The sequence below is a fragment of the Ixodes scapularis genome, unplaced genomic scaffold (genome assembly GCF_016920785.2).
Source record: "Ixodes scapularis isolate PalLabHiFi unplaced genomic scaffold, ASM1692078v2 PGA_scaffold0__279_contigs__length_252992795, whole genome shotgun sequence".
In the NCBI taxonomy this organism is placed as follows: Eukaryota; Metazoa; Arthropoda; class Arachnida; order Ixodida; family Ixodidae; genus Ixodes; species Ixodes scapularis.
Window position 1 is genome coordinate 60024184 of NW_024609835.1, and position 20405 is coordinate 60044588.

Genomic DNA, 20405 nt, shown 5'->3' on the forward strand with positions numbered 1-20405 from the left:
AACTTTAGCATATTGTTCTGATAGTTTTTTCCTTTTTTTTTCTTTTTTTTTTCTAGTTGACGCTTTGTGGTTTTTCTAAAAAACGTGTCCAGTAAGCCGTTAAAGAGTTCGGGTACATGAAATGAGCGCAGTCGTTTTCCATATTTTGTAGAAACACGTGGGATTATTAAACGTTCACCGTCTCTCAAAACACGTTCCACAACACGAGGCGTTTTAAAATAACTTCGCCAAATATGCTTACTAATTACACATCTTTTAAAGAGAGCTAGAAAACGCGGCAGGCACAGGGATGCAAATAATTCATCACTCGGCATAGAAATAGAAGTGTACACTACACCCCTCAAAATACTCTTTAGGATCGTGTCGATTTCATTTAGCCACAGCGTAGAACAGTTTGCATAAATAGTAATACCGTACCGTAGCAACCCGTAGGCAAAAACATTGACTATCATCTTTCGAACAGAAAATGGGAAATAAGTCTTTGTAGAATACAACATACATGATATATTTCGCAGACGCTTGGCAACATAACTTAGCTGAGAATTCCACGACAGATCACTGCCGAAAACGATTCCTAAATACTTGTTGGAAGGGACAAGTTGAATAGATGCACATGTGCAGCGTGTACATTTCGATGGGTGCAAACACATAGGGAATGTCTGGACATTTGTGTTTCAGGGGGCTCCTGAAACACATTAGTTTTGTTTTATCAATGTTAATCTTTATACAATTTGCCTCAAACCAGTCTATTACCCCGGTACCATTGGTTTGCAGTAAAGAAATCGCACTGCAGAAATTAATATGCCGAGAAACTAACAAAGTATCATCGGCGTACTGATAAATATCGCAGCCGGAAACAGTGTTGGCTAAGTCATTTACGTAAAGATTAAACAAAAGTGGCGATAAAACCGACCCCTGAGGGACTTCAGCTTTCAAATTTATGTTGACACTGCTGGTTTTACCAACTGAAACGTTCTGCGTTCCATTCGCTAGGAAATCTTCGAGAATACAAAAAAAAAAAAAAAAAAAAAGAAAAAGGCCCCGAAAACCGTAGTCGAGATTTTTTTTTTTTTTAAGTACTTTATAACTAATAGAATCAAAAGCCTTTGAAACGTCTAGAAAGAGTGCGCAAGCATGTTTGTTGTTGTCAAAAGTTTCGTTCAATGTGTCAACGAATTCCTCAAACAGCGAGTCGGTACTACGCTCAGAGAGAAAGGTGTGCTGGGACGGTGATAACATATCAAACTTCTCAAGACTCGGTCATTGTTTTCAGTATATGCTCTTTGAATACTAGAGCTAAACACGGCAAAATAGATATCGGTCTGTAGCTTTCAAAACTGTCACGCTTATTCCCTTTGTAAATGGATCTAACAATTGCACTTTTCAAACCAATAGGAATTACTCCACTGTTTATAATTCCGTTCAATTCGTAAAGTAGGATGTTACTTAGTGCGTCGAGATTGCGCCGTCACTCGACAAGGCGAATCTAATCTGCCTCGGGTGCCTCACAGGGCTTAAAACTGAGTAAAAGCGTACGTAAATCTTCTGCCGTAATGTTTGGTAGAAAGGCGGATGCTGAACAGGAGCGTTGAAGAATGGAGGGCACGGCATCTTCATCATGTAGCACAGCCGAAACTGTCCCGAAAGCAAATAAATCTTTCCGCAAGATGTGACATGTCATTTCGAAAATGTTTTTTAATTGTATCGTCAATAGATGATTTAGTAGAGCATCGCTTGACTTCCATTTACAAGAGCCCACGTCCTCAAAACATCAAAGCGTGATTGAAAAACCTTATCATGGAAATGCTAACGTTTTTTTGAGCGCATGAGGGCATTTACACGGTTCCTTTGCGCCTGGAATTGCTATTTTAATTCTTTGTTCTGTGGAGAGCGACGACATTGTGCCCATGAAAAAAAAAATATATATATTTTTCTTTTATAGCAGAAAGAACGTCTGAAGTTAACCACGGCCGATTTGGCCTGCGTTTTTTAACTGTGACAGTTTTCGTGCTCATGGGTCTGAAGTTTGAAAATATTTCAACAAGCTTTAACTAGGCGTCGTGATAGTCATAATTTTCAATGACCCGATTCCAGTCATATCTAGAAATTATACTATCAAAATTACGTGTATTCATTTTGGCTATTTGGTTTTGTCGTTCTAATTGTCCAGAAATAAACTCGGTGTATATTCGACATGCCACGAAGTGGTGGGCTGCCAATTTATGTTTGATAACGGCTGATAATATAGGAACCCCCAAGTTCCTGATGTTTATATAATCGATAAAAAAAAACTAACCATTTGATCAGACAAGTAGACTTCTCTAGTAGGCGTCTGAATTACGCAGTCAATTCCATAGTTTGCAAGAATATTTAAATAATCGCAGACGGCACTTTTGAAAGGCTTTAGTAAATCAATGTTCATGTCACCCACAATGCAAAGCTTATTGGTAGGCACCATAGTTTCTAAACTCGTGCTTAGCTCATCTAAAAAGTTACGCACATTTTCCGATGGTGTTCTATAAACTGCCAGAAGAAACACTACGAAATTGTTTTACATAATTTTAAAGTCAGACATTCTGCATGTTTGAAGGAAATGTCTAAGGTAATTGCTGACCAGGTTTTTCTTTCTTTTTTTTTCACGTAAACTGCTATTCCTACTCCTCTAGATGAGTTACGAGTCAGGAAAATAGCCTCAAAACAGGGCAGGGAAAACTAACCTTGAGAAACGCCCACATCCCGAACATTTACTTCGGTTAGGACAAAATCGTCGAGAACGGTGTCTGTTGCCCCAACAATGAGTTCAAATTCTTCCCAGTATTTCCTAATACTTCTGATATTCACACGTAAAACCGTGAGCGAACTAGCACAAGGCGGAAAGGAGTCAATAAACGTCGAAAAATAAAAGTTGAGTATAGTACGTGTTATCCATTTCTATACTATTTTTCCTAAGTCCCTAGTGCTAGAGATTCGCACTGGCGATGAGTTCTCGTCTTTCTTCGCGAAAATGGCGGAGTTCTTAACCCACACAAACGTATACGACTTTTCCCTTCCCTTAATTGTTTCGCGCTTGCCAGGAGAGATCGTTGTTTGTCCGAGTCAGATTTTTTCATTGAAGTATATCCTTTGCTGGTTTTCAGACCGAGAAAGGGGGGCCAACTTTTTGCAAGCATTCATCCAGTGTTTTTTTTACCGACACCGAGGTGAACTGCACCAAAATGGGGGAAGCCCCCTCACGCCTAGAGGGCAGGCGGTGGCAAGATGGGTCGCGAGCCCCAGTTTCACCGCAATTGTCGGCAAGGTATTCCAAGATTATCCCAGTATTTATCAATATTGCGCACATACTCAATAATTGTGGTAATATTGTCCAGCTATACCAGGATTGTCCCATTATATAACAATATAGGGCACATACTAGGAATATTGTTGGCATTGTCCAGCTATACCAACAGTGTCTCGATATTTACCAGGGGTGGCCAGGCTGACCCGGCCTAAGAGCCGCAAACGAAGCCACGAAACTTCTAAGAGCCGCGGGGGGGGGGGGGGGGGGGGGGGGGGGCAAACTTTAATTTTGTTTAGAATGTAACTGTACGTTGGGGGAACAAGGCTGTACGGCTGCACGTAGGGCGGTACAAGGTTGCCAAACCGTGAACCGTGCTTTGTTCTGAAACCCTTTCTTTTTTTTCCCTGGGGAAACGTGGATAGGGGCGGGGGGTCCCTTACGAGGGATCCGCGAGCCGCACTTGGACCAGCAAAGAGCCGCATGCGGCTCGCGAGCCGCGGTTTGGCCACCCCTGATATTTACCAATATGGGACATATGCTGGGTAGTATTGGTAATATTGTCCAGCTGTCCCAAGATTGTCACAATATTTGCCCATATTTTTTTTCCTTTATTTGATTTGCGGATACATTTCCGCATAGGGAGCAGAGATAAAGGCCTAATGCCTGACAGAGCCTCTGCCCCCTACAGTTCAGCATAATGTATGAAAAAATGCATGCGATACAGCATAAAATAAAACTAGACAAAAACAAACAGGAAGTATCAAGAAACTTGAACAACATATATGGCGCAATGGCCATGAATAGTCTTAACTAACTGCAGCAAATAATATTAAACCCATAAAATACTAATAACAACAGCCCTCCCCCCCACATTTCATATAAAACGAAATTCACTTTCATATGTTCAGTTATGCAATACAAATTTCAGATAGTACCATTCCAATAGCTACAATAGTGTGGCCCCTGAAATAAACTGTCGTGAAAATAAAACAAAATAACTACTATCAAAAAATTTAATAAGAAACTAAAGTATACTGAAACTACCACAAAACTGAACAATATATATACATACATGTATGCATATATATACATACACATACACACATCCATATACAAGCATCGTAAACAAAGAGACAGACATTGAAATGCATTCACTTGTGTAAAATTTGATTTAAAAAATTAATAAATAAGTAGCAAAAATAAATAAGTACCAAAACAAAAAAAAAACTACTATCAAAAAATTTAATAAGAAACTAAAGTATACTGAAACTACCACAAAACTGAACAATATATATGCATACATGTATGCATATATATACATACACATACACACATCCATATACAAGCATCGTAAACAAAGAGACAGACATTGAAATTCACTCACTTGTGTAAAATTTGATTTAAAAAATAAATAAATAAGTAGCAAAAGTGTTTAACATTCACTAATGCCAAAAACAAGATTAGGCTTCGAAATGCGCATCATGAGTATAAGAGGCCTCAAGTTGATGAAAAAGCAACACCACTTCCCACCAGGAATCTGCTGCATTCATTTTTGAATTTATAAAAAAAGTTTGTTAAAGTCTATGTACTGTATATGTATTTTATATTTAAAACATTCGTTACCTGAAAAGTTATTGTTTGCCGGCCATAATTAGTCCTTATAGTAGGCATCTTTCGCTTTGGGTCTTGAAGGGTGTACACACTCAAGCTGTCTGTTGGCGTAATAAGCAATTTGTTCATATAAATCCATTGCAAGAATTTGGAGTAGTATATCTGGTCTGCTTTGAGCATATTATATTTTATGAAGAGTGGTTGTGTATATAAATTTTTTATCCCCTTTAAAATGTTCGCACATACGTAATATTTTTTTTTCTGCGGTATGACTAGCTTATTATAGTTCGAAGCTGTAGTTGTTCCCCAAGTTAAAATTCCATAGCTGATTTTAGAGAAAAATAGGGAATAGTATAATGTTTGTTTTAGCCAGATGGGTAGTACGTTTTGTATTTTATATATGCTACCAATAACGCGCGATAATTCTGCTTTCAGTTTGTTAATATGAGTATTCCATGAGAGGTCCTCTGTGAACTATACGCCCAAAAATTTTTGTTCCACGACTTGTACCAGCAAGGTACCTTCAAATAATATGTTGATACAGCTGCAGTCTCGCCTATTGGCCGGCTGAAAAATAACATGCTAAAATAACAACAACAAAAGTAACATGTTGAGAGTTTTAATAGCTAAGTATTACCTGACAGTTCTAAGCCTTTTTTGTCACTCCCGTAAAAAATACATTAATTAGTATCATGGGCGTACATGATTAGCTCAGGGGAGTCTGGAATTTTAGTAATATCGTTGATGTACAAAAGAAATAGCAGAGGGCCTAAAATAGAGCCCTGAGGAACACCATACTGTACCTTCATTTTTCGAGATGACTGATTATTTATAGATACATATTGGTAACGGTCACTATATATACGTTTAATCAACCTTAACGCCACTCCTCGTACCCCATAGTTTTCTAACTTTTTCAATAAAATATTGTGTTGTACAGTATCAAATGTTTTTCTTTAGTCTAAAAATAAACCAAGCGTGAACCATTTGTTCTCAATATTTTCAACAATTTTATCTTTTATGTCAACTAGCGCTAATTCCGCAGACTTTTTTTTTTCTTCTGAAATCCATATTGAGCTGACGTTACTATTTGATGTTTCTGAAGAAAAAAGGTTAGCCTATCATTTATAACTAGCTCGAAAATGTTTGAGAATGCTGGGAGAACAGAGATCTGTCTGTAATTATTACGTATATTCTCTCCGCCTACCTTGAACATGGGAGTAACTTTGGCTGGTTTTAATTCATCAGGGAAGTCTCCCAGACTGGAGCATATTATTAACTATATGTAATAAAACAGGACTAATTATGCTCGCTCGTTGTGTGCTTCAAACGGTAAACCCTTGATTTCATCATATCCAGCTGCGACATCATTTTCTAAACTTTTAATAATTTTATCAATTTCGAATGGTGTTATTGGACTGAGCATGAATGATCCTAGCTGATATCCTCCAAATGTGCAGTCACTCGCAATTTTATCATTTCCCGCGTACGATTTAACACTAATAAAATGCTGATTCATTACATCTGCGAGTTTCTTTCCAGCGACAGTTATATTATATATTACGATTTCCTTCACACTGCAACTCTGCTTTCTGCACGTTAAATTGTTTATCATAATATGGGTAATATTGAACGGCCGGTATACCAAGATAATCCCAATATTTATCAATATTGCGCACATACTCGATAATAGTGGTAGTATTGTCCCAATATTTACCAATATTGGCACATACTGGAAATATTTGACAGCTCTATCAAGATTATCCCAATATTTACAAGTATTGGGAACATACTGGTTAATATTTCCCCAACATTGACCAACATTGGGTGTATATTGGGGAAATTGGTCCAACTTGGGCCAAGTTACCCAATTTTACCCCAATATTTGGCCCAATATTTTGTGCTGCCTGAGATATATAATAGGACCCAGAGCCCCGTATCCCAAAATATCCGCGGAAAGTACAACGCGGAAATGTAAGCCCCCGGAACTAACTTCTAGGTTAAATTTGGCAGGGGTAATGAAGATTCGAGACATGGTAGTGCCCGTTTAGAACACTCCACATAAATATGAAAGGCACTCGGAGAAATGTTGTTTCCTGAGATGCGCACACGTTTTCGACATTTACGAGGTCGGTTCATACGTACGCGTCGCAGCCTAAACGAATATACATAAATGCGAAGCTTTCTTCAGGGAAGGAAGAGCTTCTGTCGAGGCTAGCACGTACGATCACGCAATTACTAGAATATTGTGCAACTCATTCGACTATATCAAAAGTCAGCAGGCCTTCAAAGATGAAGGAAGTATGGACCGTGTGGACATCTCTGTGTGTCCAGCCATATTGGATTGAGCAAGGTCACCGACTCGAATACGAATTACGTCTCCGTCAATCTATTCCCAGTCTTGATTTCCAAGAATATGTTCATAATATTTGATCTCGCAGTGTTTTACCGTGCATGAAGGAAGTTGTTAAGTCACAAGATGACGGCCGTTGATTTGCCGATATGTTCGCGCGGCATAAAACGTAAGAGACAGTACGTGCAGCATCCTGGTTCTGTGAGGCGCAAACAAGGAAAAACTGTGTGTTTTTAGGCCCAATGGGTATTCAATCAACCAACTTTTCCTCTGGCCTAAGTTCCTTGCGCCATAAACATGGAACTTTTTATGCACTCTTCGGCGTGCTACTTATTTCAAAAATAGGCTGCATGACCGCGTAGGCTCCGCGGGCGCCGCAGTCATGATTTGGAAGACATCTCTGTTCATTTATCAGCACACAAACGATTCTCGTATGTTTTACAAGATGTGTGCTTGCGGTTCCAGTCTGGCCAAATCGTCTTTCCGTTCTTATTCACTGCTACGTTCCCCCGATGCCGCGACACATGCAGTAAGAAACACTGGCGAGAAAGACCGAAGCACTCAGGTCAAATAACCGCAATACGCTACAGGAACTAATAGGAATTTGTGGAGGGGAAGGGGACAGCTTGGACACGAGTTTAAATAGTATCAAGTCTGGGGGAATGCTATTTAACGACAAATATTAAAAAGTCCAAGGACACCTAAGCACTTCTTATGAGTTGTAAATGTGAAAGCATGCCGCCTGCGACGTATTGCTTCCGCCTCGCTTTGTCTGAAGGCCTTGTCCTCTTGCCGCCTGAGACACCTTGAATCGCGATCCGCGATTCAAAGTGTGCTGTGCTGTTGCGTGCTGTGCTGTTGCACCTCACGCTTTCGAAAGGCTCGTTCCGCCCGCCGTGTATTCGAACACTTGACAACGATGGTGGATTTCGCTGCCTGCCGCCTCGCTCGTTGTGCTTCGTTATACCGCTCCCTTAGTTCGCCTGCAGTGCACTTGCGTGGAGGGGCATGCTTCACTACTGCCGAGGTTGCGGCCGCCGACGATGTAGATGCTTGAGGCGCCGCCATGTTCGTCGGCGTCGAGAGGAGCAGAAGCATCCGAGCGCGCTCCACCGTGTTGCTTTTACCGGCGCAGGGCCCGCAGCGCCATGGGGTGGCGTTTCTTAAAGGGGCCCTGCAATCATATTTAAGCGTCCACCTATTGTGCGGTTTCCACGTCTCTTGGGGTTCGGGCAAGCCAGCGGGCACGGAGAGAGTAACTAAATATCAGTGCGTCATATTTTAACCGGACGACGCGGAAACCTCCTCCACCGACGAGGGCGACCCGCGGTACCGAAAGCGCACAAAATGTGACGTCTTTGGTCCTGGGCTTACTACTGGTCAGAGCCGCTCAAAGCTTCTTTTTAGTCGAAATACAAAATATAAGTGGCGCGAACCGTTTCAATTTTTTATAAAAGTAGTTTTTGTTCAGTATTTTAGATCGAAAAAGAAACGAATGCAGTTCATAAAGTACGGAAACAAGAAGTGACCCGCCGATGTACCCGCCACCAAGCGGTGGAAAAAGCGGCGCATACTAGAAAGGAATATTGGGATCAGGCGCAGACACGGAAAGGTCCCGGATGTACGCTGCGGCGCTGCGGTCGTATACCGGCTCGAGGATCCGACCGGTTGCAAGCGTTCCCAAGGCTCTCGGCGCGGGCTTGGCTGGCGATTTAGCCCTTTGGCGGTATGGCAGCGCGAAGTGCCTCCCGTTCTGAACTGATCTTTACCCCGTGTTTGCTGTCGTTTGTGGCCAATGAAGTGTTATGCCGAATTAGTATTTAATCGGGCAGCAAATGCAATGAGAGCCGCTCTGGCTGCCCGCTGCATACAGACTATCTAGATCACGCTTCAATGGTGCCCTCTCGCGCCGTCGACACGGAGTGCGGCAGCCATGAGCCCTCGATGAGCTCACTACTTCTCCTCTAGTTCACGGCAGACATGTACAAATTACTCAAAAAAGGTAGTTAAGTTAAGTTACTGAGTATCGACGCCAAAAGTAGTTGAAGTAGAGTAGAAATTACGCATTCGTAATAGTAATTGAGTAAACTACTAACTGCTGTAAAAAAGTAGCGAATTACTTTGAAGTTACTTTTGAAGTTACTTTTTATGTTTTTGTGGCAGCAAAATGAACAGAAGTTTTGATCAGTGAAAAACCCTGCGAGCCGGAAATAAATGCAGTCATTTTATGACTTCCAAAATAGTTTATTCGCTCGCCGAAGCAATTGTCTGCCAAAGTTGTTATCGGAGAGTTTTCCTCTTTTCCTTCTAATAACGTCCTCGGTCAAGCTAAAAAGACGTTCCACCGTGGCGCTGGATGCCAAGACAGCGTTCAATTTCAGAAGCAGGCTGTGCAGGGTCGGGTAAGCGAGTGTCGGCATCTTAGGTGTCCATGACGAAACATGCGAGGCTTGCCTCGGCCTTTAGAGGGTCTTTTATAACAAACACTCCTCTTTCTTTTCTTTTTTTCTTCGGAAAGTTGAGATTGTTATGACTGGCCCCTCTTTATTCTCACGACGCTCGGAGATTTCACCGAGCGAGTGCACCTGTCCGTCAAGGGATCAAGTCTCGCGCCACGACGATGAGATCATTCGGACGACTGCGCGTCTCGTTGCAACGTTATAGCAACGCCACTTAAAAAAAAAAAAATGTTTTTTTGCCGTTGAAGTTGGGTCCAACAAAAAGATCTCCCAAGGGTGACTCGAAATCCTCGCCGGCGACTACGGTATCCTGACGCGCCTGACAAGTAAAACGTTTTCAACAAAGAGGAGGTCTCCCTGGCGTGGAAGGTCGGAAGGACGCGAAGGATTACGTGAACAAGCATCGGCGCTCGTACAGTTGCAGCTGGAAGCGGGAACGTGCTCCCATGAACGGATTATCAGTGTCTGCGTTTAGGCGCGGGGGAGTCCGCTTTGCAAGGGAGTATGCGCTGACGACGAGGCGACCATGAGAACAGGCGCCCAGTTGCGAGGTCATCCCAGTGGCGCTACCGTGGAACATACCACTTAAGTCAGAACTCACTAAAGGCGCACCATGAAAACAGCAACAACCCTCGGAGTGTCCCCGTCTTTCACGTTTGCAGCTGGAAACGCGGCGCTTGCGTGCATTACCGGATCAGGTCAACACCCGACCAATGCTTTTCAAGCATCTCTGCCTGCGTTCGTGCGCGCCGGTGTTATGTTTTGGCTGCTCGTCGTAGCCAACTTGGCCCAAGGACGCCTGTGATGCAGTTTCTGTGGCTGCCGAGTGTAAGCGCGTGGGAACTGAATGTGAGGGGGCCCCTTGTTCGTGAATGCCGCTTCATCTGCCAGCGTCTTATTTATTTGTGCACTCAAACTTTTGTGATGAAAAAAAAAAAATAGGATTAAATTTCGAAAGTAGTTAGTAGTTTGAGTAGAAGTTACCCGAAAAACGTAGTTAAATTAAACTACTAATTACCCAAATAGAGTTGTAATTGAAAGTTACCAAGTTACTCGGAAAAGTAGTTAAACTACAGTAGTTTGAGTAGAGTAGTTGAACTACGTCCAAGTCTGGAACTTCACGGCCACTCTCAAGCAACCAAGGACGTCATGAGGGAGGTTATTTTTTGTTTGTCTTTGTAATTTTAATTTGCCTATAACTTAAAATAAAGGGAATTTCGAGAAAAGAAAAGTTTCACTAAGTTACTACGTTCAGTGCGCTCAGGTTCGGTGCAAATTAAAAATTAGTAAAAAAAAAGTCATTGCAGGGCCCCTTTAAAGGGGTCAGGAAACGGTTTTCCAACTTTTTCCTGTTTAGCTTTCCTTCTCAACTCATAAATCGCGCATTCCACCAAACAGTCAAAGAAGACGAAAAGGGGGAGTCCCCTCTTGCTCGCACTCTCGTTTGTATAATCCGGACGCATCCATTCTCCCCCTAGAAGATTAGCCCGTCGCTCAAAATTCAGACAAAAGTTGCTTTCCCCACCCCGTTCATTCCGAAGCTGACAGTGCTGTGGAAGCTACGTGCTCGTTGGGCCTAGGGTGCCCACATGTTTCCGCCGCTAGTTGGGCCAGCCACACTTGCCACTTGAGCGTGGCAAATGTGGCTGCAGAGAATGAAGTCAGGTGATGAAAGGGAGGCGGCTGATTGGTCCGGCAAGCGCGTAGCATCCACTACAATGTCAGCTTAGGGCTGAAAGGAATAAGTGAGGTCCGGTTGCGTGTGACGTCCGTTTGGACCCGATGACACGCTTTTGGGACCGCGGATGTATCACAGTGAAAAGGCAGAGAGGTTGCGAAGGGGAGGAGGTACAAAATAGTCCGCTCTGTTTTCAAATTTTCGCACTGAAAGTCAGGCTTTTGACTTTCTACTTTTTTTCTTTTGGTCCACTGAACGATGTGCTATTAGTAAAATCCCAATGTAAAATGATTTATCCCAACCCAAAAATCGTTTCATGGGCCCTTTAATACTATGATGCGCGCCAGCCAATGGGAGCCTCGTTTCTTGGAACTATGACGCGCGCCAGCCAATGGGAGCCTATCCATCACATCGCTGCTACAGACGACAGGCTTCGCTGCGTTGGGACAGGGAAGCTTAGGTACCGCTTGGCGTGACTTCAAAAGCTGATAACGTCGGTTCGCTCCATGGGACAGATAATGCTTTCGCAATAAAAGAGGGAAACCCTGAAAATACAATACATTGAAACATACGAAGCTTGCATTTAATTAAAAAAATATCGATAGGCTCAATGAGGGTTGGAAATATTTAGATTCTAAAGGACCACGAAGAAATTATAATTAGAAAAGGGAAAATACATTCAGCTATACTGAAACTCAAGGCACTACGGTGTTATAATAGATACGAAGTGCATGGTCAGGGGTATATGAAAAGGAGTGATGTTGCCAGGACTGTCTTTTGTCAGTGGGAATGGGGTACTGCGCGTGAGGTCAGAGGTTCAATCAGGATTGAAAATTCGACAAAGAAACGTGGCCAGATTATCACTGGGAGCTCATGGGAACACACCAAATGAGGGAGTTAATGAGGTTATGGGCTCTCGCCCTTGGAGAACAGAGAGGCAGTTAGTAAATCCAAATTTGAATGAAGGTGAACTGAAATGGATTATACCCGGTGGGCTTGAAAGTATTCAAGTATCTATACATGAAAAGGCTGAGCACCACGTAGACAAACCGAACCCCAAAGCTGACGTTTATTGATACTCTCATGGCGCTGTATATATGTACAACTGATGTTCCTGCTGCAGGAGGTACAACAGCACAGCAGCTGCACTTCGTGGCAACACCAATATGCAATTGATCGGTGTCACGCAACATAAATGTTCTGCTAAATTCACCGGGGAAGCTGAATTGATGTATAAGTCACGTGACATCAATTTCCCCGATAAATCTAGCAGGAAAACTGAATTTGTGTTTAGGTCACGTGACATTAAGTCATGTGACAATTTTCCGTCCCATGATTTCAATATTCCGGCTAAATCATGCGGAGAAACTCGATTTGTGTATAGTCACATGACACGAAGTCATGTGACGTCATTTTTCCCGCTATAGCGGGGAAACTGAATTGGTGTTGAGGTCACAGGTCGCGGCTTCACAAAATCAGGCTTCGTTAAATCCAAAACAACGAGCCAAAAAAAAAAAAAAAATTAAAGAACGTGTTTACGTTTCAAGAATCATACTTTTGTGTTTTGAAGCCAGGTGACGCAAGTTACCACCCCTTCTATAGGGTAGAGCCGTTAACATTTAGCCATCCGTTCATTAATTCAGCGCGTTTCTTCTGAGCGCCACCAGATGGCACTAGTCGTCTACTCATCGCCGCGGCGCACATCAGAAGAGCGACCCAAGCAAGCGGCCAATTTTTGCCATGCCAGTCCACGCAAAGCCGGTATGGCTGCAAGGAAAAATCCAAAACAACGAGCCAAAAAAAAAAAAAAATTAAAGAACGTTTTTACGTTTAAAGAATCATACTTTTGTGTTTTGAGGCCAGGTGACGCAAGTTACCGCCCCTTATATAGGGTAGAGCCGTTAACATTTAGCCATCCGTTCCTTCATCCAGCGCATTTCTTCTGAACGCCACCAGATGGCACTAGTCGTCTACTCATCGCCGCGGCGCACGTCGGAAGAGCAACCCAAGCAAGCGGCCAATTTTTGCCATGCCAGTCCACGCAAAGCCGCTATGGCTGCAGGGTCAGCTGCGAAGTTAACTGCGTTCGCGGAGAAGCTCGTGGATTGTACCAAGTGTCTACGCCTGCCAAGACTCAGTACCCAGAACGTCAGGTGGCAGCATGCATCGTGGTTTGCTATCCGACAGGTAGGCACACCTTGCGAGACGCCTTTGCGCCTTCTTTTTCGCACATGTACCGACACGGCTAGGCCTAGTGGCCGATGTCGTCTGCTCTTGGGGTTTCACCTTCGGAGCTCCCTATCCACTGCGTTCACGGACGGATGTGTGATTTTCGGCCCGGTGCGTGCCAATCCTAAGGGTCGGTCACCCGATCAGTTCACCTCTGTCCTGGTACCTGTATAGCCGTGCGCGGGCACTTCCTATACAGCTTACAAATTGGATCAAACGAAGACGTTGTCCTCGGCCCATTTAACGGGGTACACTCCGCAATCGTAGCCCGCTTTGGCGTCTAAATAACCGCCTTGCACGTTTAACGTAGATCAGTACAACGTTCACGGTGAAGGATTTCCGCGTAGGCAATGTTTTGCCGTCAAAAGTCAGCACCAGAGGTTGCTAGGGCGACTCAACGGTCCCTTGCCCCGTGAACTTGAACTTGCTCTCAGTTCGGTCGCGACGCGCGTTGCTTTCGGTCTAAACGAGAACGTGAGAAATGTGAGCGAAGTGCGAATTGGTCCGTGCCCGGCTTAGTTTTCCTAAATTGTGCTCGGCCAGTCAGTCCAGACTGCCGAGAAAAACGGGCCGGGCCCTAACAGTACTTGCAGCACGCTTGCCGGATCTTACGATCCCTGGCCGTCAGCTAAGGTCACCTGCCGCTCGGAGAAGCTGTCGAGTGCTTCCCAGCAATCAGGTCACCGTGCAGGAAGACGAGAATCTCGGGCTCGTTTCGAGAAACGTGTCATTTGCACCCCCCCCCCCCCCCCCCCTGCTTTTTTTGGGGTTTGTATACTACCTAGAGATGTTGGGGGTTGTAGGTATAGCAGCGGTTTCCCTTAGGCCGTCCGCCGGTTAATGGGACACCCCTACCGGGCAAAGCTGCCCTGTGTCGAGGAGCGCTACAGTGACATCGCGGCCACTGCAAAACAGCTGGGTGTACGACCCGTGGAGAAACTGTTGGTTTCGGCGGTTCGATAGCAGTCAACCTACTTCGGGTGGATTCCTTCTCTTTCCTACGTTTCGCGAACTGACCCTGTCGACTACTAGGCCCTGTTTTAACCAGCTGCCGCAAGCGGGATCGCAATGTGGAGAACCGATGATTATGTGTCCGTATCTGCAAGATTTTTCTTTCGCGGGGTCGTCTTGGACACCATCGCCGCACGGCCAGGACGCGCGCATAGCCCGTCGGCAGACCGCGACGCAGCGCTGGACGAACGGAAGCCTGGTTCGGCGCCCAAGCATGAACAGGATCTGTGCACCGCTCTGGGCCGCGCATCTCGGAATTCAGCTCGCCGCTTCTCCTGGGGCAACTCTCGAAAATGTGGACCCGTTTGCCGTGCCGTGAGGAGAGCCGCGGTCACGCTGCTGCTAATACGTCGTACAAATTAAGAAACTGTCTGCGGACAATGTCTGAGTCTCTTCCTTGAATGACGGTCATGCAAAAACTGTCTTTTAGACATGTTCGGAGCGTACATATGTATGAAGCAAACATGCTGCGAGCATACTTGATGCACGTCCACATATAATTCTGTAAGGTCTGCAGCGAACAATGTGTACCGCATATCGACAGTGATACATTATAATTATATACCGTACAGTTCTGCTTGGTAATTTCCAGTCGACTGTCAACTTTTGAAACGTCAATTCAGGTCCGCACGGTGTGTTTCAGATACGTTTAGGCTAGAAACGGGCTCAATTCAGAAACGAGTCAAATGATACCTTGCACGACAGAGCTTCTCTACCCGATATTTCGGCACTGTTTTAGTGATGAGCAAATATCGTACGGAGCGTCCAGGGACCAGAGAGCAGAGTTTTAAGCTGTAGCCTGGCCTCGTGCTGTTTTGGCGCCATCTTTCACCATCACCTTTCGACCTCACGAAGCGCATTTAAACTCGCAATTTGCCTTTGAGGCTTCTTTGGACAGTTTGTAGTGAGGGCCGGACTCCAAATGTGAACCGCGTCAGGTGTCCGGGAGGATTGGAGGCCGATAATGGCGTTTTGTCCTCTGCCTGTCACTCGGGCCCACTGAGGGGGGAAATAACAGGCTCTTCACCCTCCCTGAGTTTAAGCTTGACGGCTTGAAAATCCTCTTGACTGTTTGACAATCCTGCAGAATCCCCCGCACTTTGCCAAAGCCCCGTGGCCTTCGCATCCTTTTCAACGATACACTCCTTAAACCGCCCTCATCACAAAGAGCGAAAGAAGTGGAGGTGTCAAAGCATTAGGTGTGGATATGTTGAAAGACTACTAACACGCTGTCCTCTGGCGAATGCTTACTCCATGCAGCACAGCAGCAGGGATGGCGGATTCTGCCTGTGGCGACGCACTCGAACGCAAATGTGTGAACGAGTCTTCACAGGCGCCCGTATCACTAGTTCGTAATCGTAACCAATCCCCAAAGTTGGGGTCTAAATTTCGTGAACTCGGTTCACTTCCCTTCGAGCGCCGCACGCATCGATTCAGCGTGGAAGTCAATCTCTGCGCGCATCTGCTCAATATAGCAGCGCAGCTTCGTCAAAACTGTACGCTTTATGGCTAGCGGAATGTTATGACCATAAAACCATAAAAGCTCAATCGAAACAGAATTTTTTTTTTTTTTTTTTTTTTTTTTTTTTTTTGCAACGCATTAAACAACGACGAGCAAAGTGAACGAGTTGTAACGAACAGCCCTTTAGTTGTTTCTTGCGTGAAAAGTACGTTTCTGGTGACTTTTAATAATTCCGAACCGAAAGAGGATGAGCCTCCAGTTGTTGCGACCAGGGAAACCTTGAGAATGTGATCTAAATACTCTTCAGTGTCTAAATTCCAAACGATAATTCCAACCCCCCCCCCCCCCCCCCCAAACAAAAGAAGAAAAAAAAAGGAAAAAAAAAAAGGGGGGAGGGCAAAAAGAAGGAAAGACTTGTACGATGATCATTAGTCCCGATTAAAGCGGATTTGACATGTTTGAAAGACCAACCGACAATTAGAGAAAATTAAAAAAAAAAAAAGGCATTAACTTTCTTTTCTTTTTTTTTTTATGAATTCCGTTTGGGTGTTTTTTGCGCAGAAATTGCAAGCCAGCCAACGAGGCCAAAATAATACCTTATTAATATGAATATTTCGATGTTATCTCCAATAAATATCCATATTTTTAACCGTTTTTCCCATTCACCAATGTTCGTGCTTTTTCTTTTTTTACCCACACATGTGTTCTAGTTTTTATTCACTGCCCGCGAGTGACTGGTATTATATTAAAATTACCTATCACTCTTCTTATTACCCTTTTTGGGTCGTTTGGCGTTCAGTTTTATATTTGTGCATAATTTGGGAATCGTTTAAGGGGACACACCCCCTAGGAGGGTCAACCCTGAACCCTTAGCTTGAAATTGATGAAACTTACAGGCTAGGCTGCTGGTCATGCTAGAGGATGCATAACAAAATTTCAGGTCTGTCGGTTAAATGGGAAGGAAATTAGAGCAGCTTCTATCAGCAACATGCCTACATTGTTTAGTTAAGCGCGAGACACATGGACGGCAGAATCGTCCGAACGCCGCTCCGAATCGCCGTACGCAACAGTTTGAGACACACGCTTCCGAACTTGCATTCGACACGACGATATGTTCGGCTCCGCCCAGGAGATCCAAGCACTTCAGCGGAGGTCCGCATTCATAGATCTCTGGTCCCAGATTGACGGTTTAGCTCGCATGAGCGTCATTGGCTGGACGCAGGGATGGGCAGTATTTCAAATACAAGTATTTGAAATGCGTATTTTAAATATTTTGTGTATTTTGCATTTGTATTTAATTACAAATTGGGCAATGTATTTGACGTGTGTATTTAAATACTAAAACATGGGTATTTCAAATACAATTGTAATTAAATACAATTTTGTGGGCGAAAATACATCTTGTTTTTATGGATGTGGTTGTAAGATATAGTCTCCATCCTTTATTCGGCCATGGGGCTTTTTTCCTTTTCTCTTCCGGCTTTATTTTAAAGGCACTGTCCAGAGCAGGAAGAAAACTACGTTCTGCACCGAATGCAGTGTCTTTCAATCAAGCACAAGCTTTTAGGGACTTTGTGATTACGGTGCTAGTCCAGGGCAAGAATAGCGACGAAACCGACGTTCACAGGCAGACTGGCTAAATAAGTGCCTGTGACTACTTGTGATGCTTTCCAGCCAGATTTCCATCCACATTTTTGCCTGGAACATTCTAAATGCGCGGGTCGTCCAGATTTTCGTAACTGGTGCGAGTTGCAACGATAAAAAAATTATCTAGCTAGTGCTGCGCGTTTTGGTCGTCTCGGTTCTTTGTTGGACTATACCAAAATGTAATCGACAAAAAAAGCTGCTTGAAGCTCTGCACTTTTTTCACCTATTACGTCCAAGCTGATTACATTTTTTTTTATTATATTTCTATTACGTTACTAGAGCCCGGCACACTAACTCCCGAGTGTGCAATGCAAAATTAAAATGAGATACATAGAAACCCGTTGCAGGTGCCCTGAAGTCGCTGACGCAAATTTTGAGGAATGTATTTGGAAAAGTATTTGGAAGAAACCAAATACATTTGGTTGTATTTGTTTCTTGTACTTAAATGCTTTTTTTGGAAATGTAATTAGATTTGTAATTAAATACATTTTTGACGAAGTATTTTGTATTTGTATTTCGATACATATTTGCATGTATTTTGCCCATCCCTGGCTGGACGCATCCGGCAATTCGTCCGCCGTGCGAAACTATCTGGCGCGTTGGACGCACGTCGGATCGCCGATCCGACGTCTGACGATTATATTTTTCAGATCAGGCAGTCGTATTGCCGAATCGGACGTCGGATCAGATGGATTTTCGCGCGTGTGTCTCGCGCTTTAATCTATCGTCGGAAAACTATCACAATATTCAAGATTTTTATTTGCTAGATATGTAGCAGAATGCCTAGAGGGTGCGGTATGGAAAGTGTGTTGTAAAAAGTCTTTTATTTCTATAAAGTTTTTTCTCTGCGAAATTTGTGAACTTTTTGGTGTTTTGTGTCTTCGACAAAATGTCAACATTTTTTTTTTATAAAAGACATTTGTAAATTGACAAAAAGTTCCATAGCCGCATTCTTTATTAAATTTAAGTCAGGAAAAGTGAAGAACGAGCCTCCCCTGTATTGCCATTGTCAAACGATAGATTGACTGAAATGAAATTTATACCAAAAACTGGAACGGAGAAAAATGCATTCAAAGTGCTCCAAAGCCTAACTTTTCTTTAGCTTCGATGGACAGAAAATAATTTATAAAAAATTAACTATGCAGTGTAAACTAATTAAACTTTCTGGGAATACTCTTTATATGTTGGTGGATATAAATACGTCAATTTTCAAAATCAATTTTTTTTTTCAGAATTTTTGTTTTCTGGTATCTTAAATAGGGGTGGGCGAATATTCAAAATTTCGAATACGAATCGAATATTTTCCTTATTCGAAACATGTTCGATTCGAAAATTGCATATTCGGGAAAAACGGCGAATATTCGCACAAACTGCGAATATTTGAGCCAACTAATGAATAATCTGCTTGCCACGCATTACCCTATGAGTATGTTTATTCACTGAGAAATGCCTATGATGCGTGCGTCATCGGTCTGCTCCGTTTCTATCTGTCTGATGGCAGCAAGACAGGATCAGTTTCGGTCTTTTTTCACCAAGCCCTGTGTTGTGTGGCACTTATATAGCAATATGTGATGTAATTGCGCGTTCTGTAAATTGATACAATAAGATAAACCTTGAGAGTGAAATATAAATATAAAATAAATCTCGAGAGTGTTATCTAATATAAATGTTTTAAAATAAAAATAATAAAAAAAGCTAGGCGCGAGCAGATTATTGCATCGCAATTGACAAGAACTTCTGCCACTCCCGCGCAGTCAAAACAAGGATTGTCGCGAAACTGTCCAGGTCCGAGTTCGACCAAGTTTGACTTTTTCGAACTTTCAACGTGATGTTCGACAAAGGTTCGAGTGAAGTTCGACTTTTGTGTGCATGCGAAAAAATTTTAAAAACAAACTAGTTGACTCTACCTGACTACCTGACAGAGGAAAAGTGCAATATTTGTTGGGTTTATTCGCATTACTGGTTCACATTAATAACTAATGAAAGTGTTAAAAGCGCATATTTTCGCTTTTATATGGTGTAAAGATTGCTAACCATTTTATGAAATATAAAATAAAGTACTTTCTAAATTATTTGTTTTTCAAAATTCGAGATATTCGTGTAGCCGCCGGGCAACACTGTCCATAAATGGAACTTCTTCGAACTTTAGTGAAATTTCGCAGGTTTCCCGATTGAAAGGGTCTTTCTACTGTCGGAAATGTTGTCACGGCGCGTAGGGAGCGCTTACTTTCTGAACATGTTGAGCAGCTCATTTTCCTACGCGATAATTTGGAATGAGTGCATTACTAGAAGTATCTTTGCCTGCTGCAGCCCAGTAAAATGCAGTTGCATTGATTTATTTTAGAAATGTAATAAAAAGCAACGTCAGAAAATATCAGTCACGGTATCAATATTGTGATATCGCAATGAATCTCCTATACGCCGAAGAGCCTGCCAGAACAGTAACGTTTCCACCGTGTCGAAGAATCGTCAACGAAAGTAAAAACTTTCTCTTTGCGTTGCGAATACATATCTCAGAACAGGTTAGGTCGTTGTTTCAAAAATGGGCCATCAATATTAATAAATCGTAGTCGCACCCTGTCTTCCGACTTAACAAAGACGACGACAATAGAAAATACAATCTCTGGTAGCACATTGGTCAAAAGTTCTAAACAAGATTTTTAAGCATTTATTAT

The 20405-nt window shown here is 43.1% G+C and overlaps 1 protein-coding gene across 1 annotated transcript in view; it reads left to right on the plus strand.

Moving 5' to 3' along the window:
• Window positions 1-13392: 13392 nt before the first annotated feature.
• LOC8039718 (all trans-polyprenyl-diphosphate synthase PDSS1) overlaps window positions 13393-20405 on the plus strand; it is a 45451-nt gene continuing 38438 nt past the window's right edge. The window contains 1 exon segment of the mRNA XM_029978653.4: window positions 13393-13568. Coding sequence (XP_029834513.3) covers window positions 13434-13568 — 135 coding nt within the window. The 5' untranslated portion in view covers window positions 13393-13433.